This window comes from Montipora foliosa, chromosome 6, assembly GCF_036669935.1.
Source record: "Montipora foliosa isolate CH-2021 chromosome 6, ASM3666993v2, whole genome shotgun sequence".
NCBI lineage: Eukaryota > Metazoa > Cnidaria > Anthozoa > Scleractinia > Acroporidae > Montipora > Montipora foliosa.
In genome coordinates this window covers 52,550,425-52,552,924 of record NC_090874.1, presented here as the reverse complement: position 1 = coordinate 52,552,924, position 2,500 = coordinate 52,550,425, and the positions used below count along the sequence as shown (strand labels likewise).

At 40.6% G+C, this 2,500-nt stretch overlaps 1 protein-coding gene across 1 annotated transcript in view; it reads left to right on the top strand.

Moving 5' to 3' along the window:
• Positions 1 to 2,249: 2,249 nt before the first annotated feature.
• Positions 2,250 to 2,500, top strand: part of LOC138005741 (GTPase IMAP family member 4-like) — a 702-nt gene continuing 451 nt past the window's right edge. Inside the window, exon 1 of the mRNA XM_068851925.1 lies at positions 2,250 to 2,500. This exon is cut by the window's right edge and continues 451 nt beyond it. Within this exon, the coding sequence (XP_068708026.1) occupies positions 2,250 to 2,500 (251 nt within the window).

Sequence of the window (2,500 nt, the reverse complement as noted above, 5' to 3'; positions counted from 1 at the left end):
TTACATTTCCTTAAATCCTACAAATGGCTCTTATTGAACGTTTCTGCGTCGAAAATAATCTCCCAAACTTTCTTATATATTTTAAAACTCGAGCAGCACTGTCCATTGGTTTGTTTGCCTCCTGGCGATCCCAGAAATCTTTGCAAAAACGAAGCGGCCTACGGACCGGCAACTCATTCATTGCCGTCCCAACTCTTTCAATCTGATAAAATAATGGTTGAAATGGGTTAAAATTGTCCAAGACATGAATCCAAAGCGAAAACAGATGTTACTTTCTGGGTCCATAGTTTCAGGCATTATAATTTGCCCAAAATCTGGAGAACTATATAAACTGTACTAGATGGACTTTGTCAATTGAAGGCACCTCTAAATTCCGTCTGCCTACTCTTCTCGCCATATCAGATCATTTGTTCCAGATATTCTCCATTCCACGGACGGGTTTTAACACACTAAACAATTAAAGCTTGAATAACTGCATGTTTAAAGGCAATTTTATTTCTTAACTGTAGTGCTTTTCGTTCAGTACTCTTGGTAGAAATCGCCAATTCAGCTTCATTTATTTGTCCGGCCTAGTATTGTATGTCTTCAGTCGGTGGAGACTAACTTTAAGCAAACCTGATCCTCAGGTCGAGTTACACAAGAAAGTCAAGATCCAAGTTTAAAATAAAGTGCACACTTAGTCTAGCTTAAACCACGAACGTTCTTTCTCCGTTGTCTTTTCCTGAGCTCTTAATTGCCTGGGAAAGGGCTTCCTTAGAAAAATTTCCCGATGAAAGAGTGGATGAACTTTGTCCTAAAGCAACGCTAAGGTTCGACTTCCTACTGTTCTCGGAATTATGGCGCAATATCGGACCATTGGTTGTGCTCTAGTATCTTATACTCTTCATTCTACGTCCTGAATTTGTGCTTCAGCGCTTATTACAATTGGCACGATTCACTACTAAAAACACTTAACTTACAATGCAATTGAGTTGTGGATAGGCCTGTTGCACGGGGCTGAATTTCGAATTCAACTTATGATCATCTTCTCCATAGTCACGTTTTGTTCATCTTTATTCGAGCCAGATTAATTTCAGTTTAAAATAAAGAGCAAAGCTTCCAAAATGAAACCACTTTCTCTCTTTTATTATCGTAAGCTTGTAATTGCACGGAAATCGGCTTCCTCCTTAGAATCTCGCGATGCAAAGTCAATTGTGGAGAATTGAGGATGAGTCTTTTGAGGCCATTCGCATCCCAAGAGATGCTCCGCTCATATTCTTCTCTCAAAGCTGGTTTGATATTATTGAGGTTTGGAAATCCCACTGGATAAATTCCTTTGTGCATGAATTGGACTATTCCTCTAGTGGCAGTTCACTTTTCGGTACGAAGTTCTTCGACGAAACTTGTCCTTCCTTCCTCGTCTAAAGATTCACAGCCAGTGATAACAAGCGCGGATATTTACGGAATTTCATCTTCATACAGTTCACAAATGGCATTGAAAATATCAATTTCTCCTCGCTCGTACTCACCATACCGGAACGTAAAGAGAATGAGATTAATTCCTTCAGGAACTTTAGAGCAACACTCATCAATTTCTCCCAGAATGATTCGTTTATCGATCGTGCTGCTGTATGGGCCACGAGTGTCGAGAATCATGATACTATAGTGAACGTTCTCAGTCATCTGTTTTTCCCTCAAGCTTCAATATACAATGTTCTCTTGTGACACACGCCATAGCAGAATCAACTTTAAAGCGTTCTTCACCCAAAATTTTGTTCGCGATAGTTTTCTTCCCTGTTCCCGTTCGTCCCAGGATGACAACGTTTCTTTTCTGTGGAGCTTCCATGTCGCGGCAATGACGTACCGTTTTCTTTTCGTCTTTCTTGGGTTTCACTCACGTGATCAACAGCCATGTTTTTCAACTAAAAATTAAATTCCCGGAGGATTGGGTAGGGACACCAACATGGCCACCGTTTCTTTGCTTGGGGACGTTAACATGGCAACCGTGAGGTCATGTGAGAATAGGGTGAATAGAGAGAGAATAGGGTGTATGATGTCATTTTCTTATTGTGGAACTGGTTTTCGTCAAACCAGTTTGAAAACTGGTTTTATGCACACAAAGTAAGCCGGGGAGGGTGGTTTGGGAGGTTGTATGAATGTCTCTAGACGTTTGATTGACAAACCAGCAAACAAAACCAGTTTTTTCGCATAAATTGAAGTTGAAATTGATTTCACAACTTCGGGTTGTTGTTACATTTTACTGACCAGCTATGGCCGAAACGCAAGCCGTTAAAAACCGTAATGTTGTTGTACTGGGCAAGACTGGAGCAGGGAAATCTACTGTAGCAAACAAAATTTCCGGCCTGCAGGAATTCGAAGTTAAAAATGTTGCTGGCAGTGTAACTTCAGAAGTAAAGTCTGTCTGCTGTATCTTCTCTGACAACGATAACAGGATCCTGTACCACCTTAAAACCATTGACACCATAGGCGTTTTCGACACTAAACGTAAAAACGATGATGT